General features: G+C 48.0%; 1 protein-coding gene across 1 annotated transcript in view; it reads left to right on the forward strand.

Annotated features, from left to right (window-relative positions):
• The first annotated feature begins 441 nt into the window (after positions 1 to 441).
• The window catches only part of LOC147466895 (uncharacterized), a 2058-nt gene continuing 1298 nt past the window's right edge, over positions 442 to 1201 (forward strand). Inside the window, exon 1 of the mRNA XM_086534045.1 lies at positions 442 to 1201. This exon is cut by the window's right edge and continues 1298 nt beyond it. Within this exon, the coding sequence (XP_086390171.1) occupies positions 442 to 1201 (760 nt within the window).

Below are 1201 nucleotides of genomic sequence, written 5' to 3' on the forward strand. Positions count from 1 at the left end.
AAACACAGTTAATCCCACCAGCCAACAATCCGGAGACGGGCCGAGAGCCTCGTCAGCAGATACGGGGAGGAACGAGGGCGCAGCAGAAGAAGAGGTCAGATCCTCCAGTGTGCTCTCATTGCAAACGGCGGGGACACAGCGATCGGAACTGCCGTAACAAAACTTCCTGCGACTTCTGCAAAACAAAAGGTCATACTCTTAGCAGCTGCAGGTGGAAAGCTTCAGTAGAAAAGGCTGAACTGCTCGAAAGAGAAGTGAAGAGTTTGATGTCAGAATACCGAAACTCAAACACAGAGAACAGCAGCTCATCCTCAACTTCTACTCCCATCTCCGCTTCAGCAGCGATACTTCTTTCCACCCCCGCACTGGACAGCTCAACAGCTCGGTGTCCCTTCTTGGTCACACGCTAATTTTAACAACTACCAAGTGCCAGTGTACTAAATGACTGAACTGACTCCTACCCCTCAGGCTCTTCCAAGAAACACCCAGAGACACCTCAAGGTTCTTTCTGCTAATGTCAGAGGCCTTCGGACCAATATTGGTGAGTTGACTCACATCGCCATCAATACAAATGCCGACATAATAGTGGCTACTGAAACCTTCTTGAATTCAGAGGTAGAACCTGCATTCGGCAGGATAAGAGGCTACTCACCCTGGCAAAGAAGAGACAGGAAAGGAAAGAATTTCGGAGGTGTAGCCGTATGTTATAAAGAGAGCTTACAAATACAGTCACTAACAGTTGACCTGCCAGACTGGCTAGAAGCCATGTTTTTCAAGGTCATGCTGAAGTCTAACGAGTCTCTACTACTATGTGCACATTACAGGCCGCAATGGCAAGGCAGGACACCGATGGACTTCCTAACGGAAAACTTGGATGATCTGCAGGCTCGGAACAACTGTCAGCACCTCTTAATAGTTGGGGATCTTAATCATCATCTCATACAATCAGCATATGAGGACCTTCTTGCTATTCATGGATTGACGGATCATGTAGATTTCCCGACGCATATCCTCGGCAATTCTCTTGATCCAGTTATCTCGGATCTAGGTGAGGACGCTATCTCCTGCTCATCACTGGGCAATGTAGGGACATCAGATCATTTTGCAGTTATCTCACATCTCTGCCTTGTCCCTGCATGTGACGAAAGCAGGCAAAGAAAAATCTGGCTCTGGAACCATGCAAACTGGTCAGGCATGAAGG

Source organism: Penaeus japonicus, unplaced genomic scaffold (genome assembly GCF_977035675.1).
Source record: "Penaeus japonicus unplaced genomic scaffold, GWHDUDI00000001_assembly GWHDUDI00000040, whole genome shotgun sequence".
Taxonomy (NCBI): domain Eukaryota; kingdom Metazoa; phylum Arthropoda; class Malacostraca; order Decapoda; family Penaeidae; genus Penaeus; species Penaeus japonicus.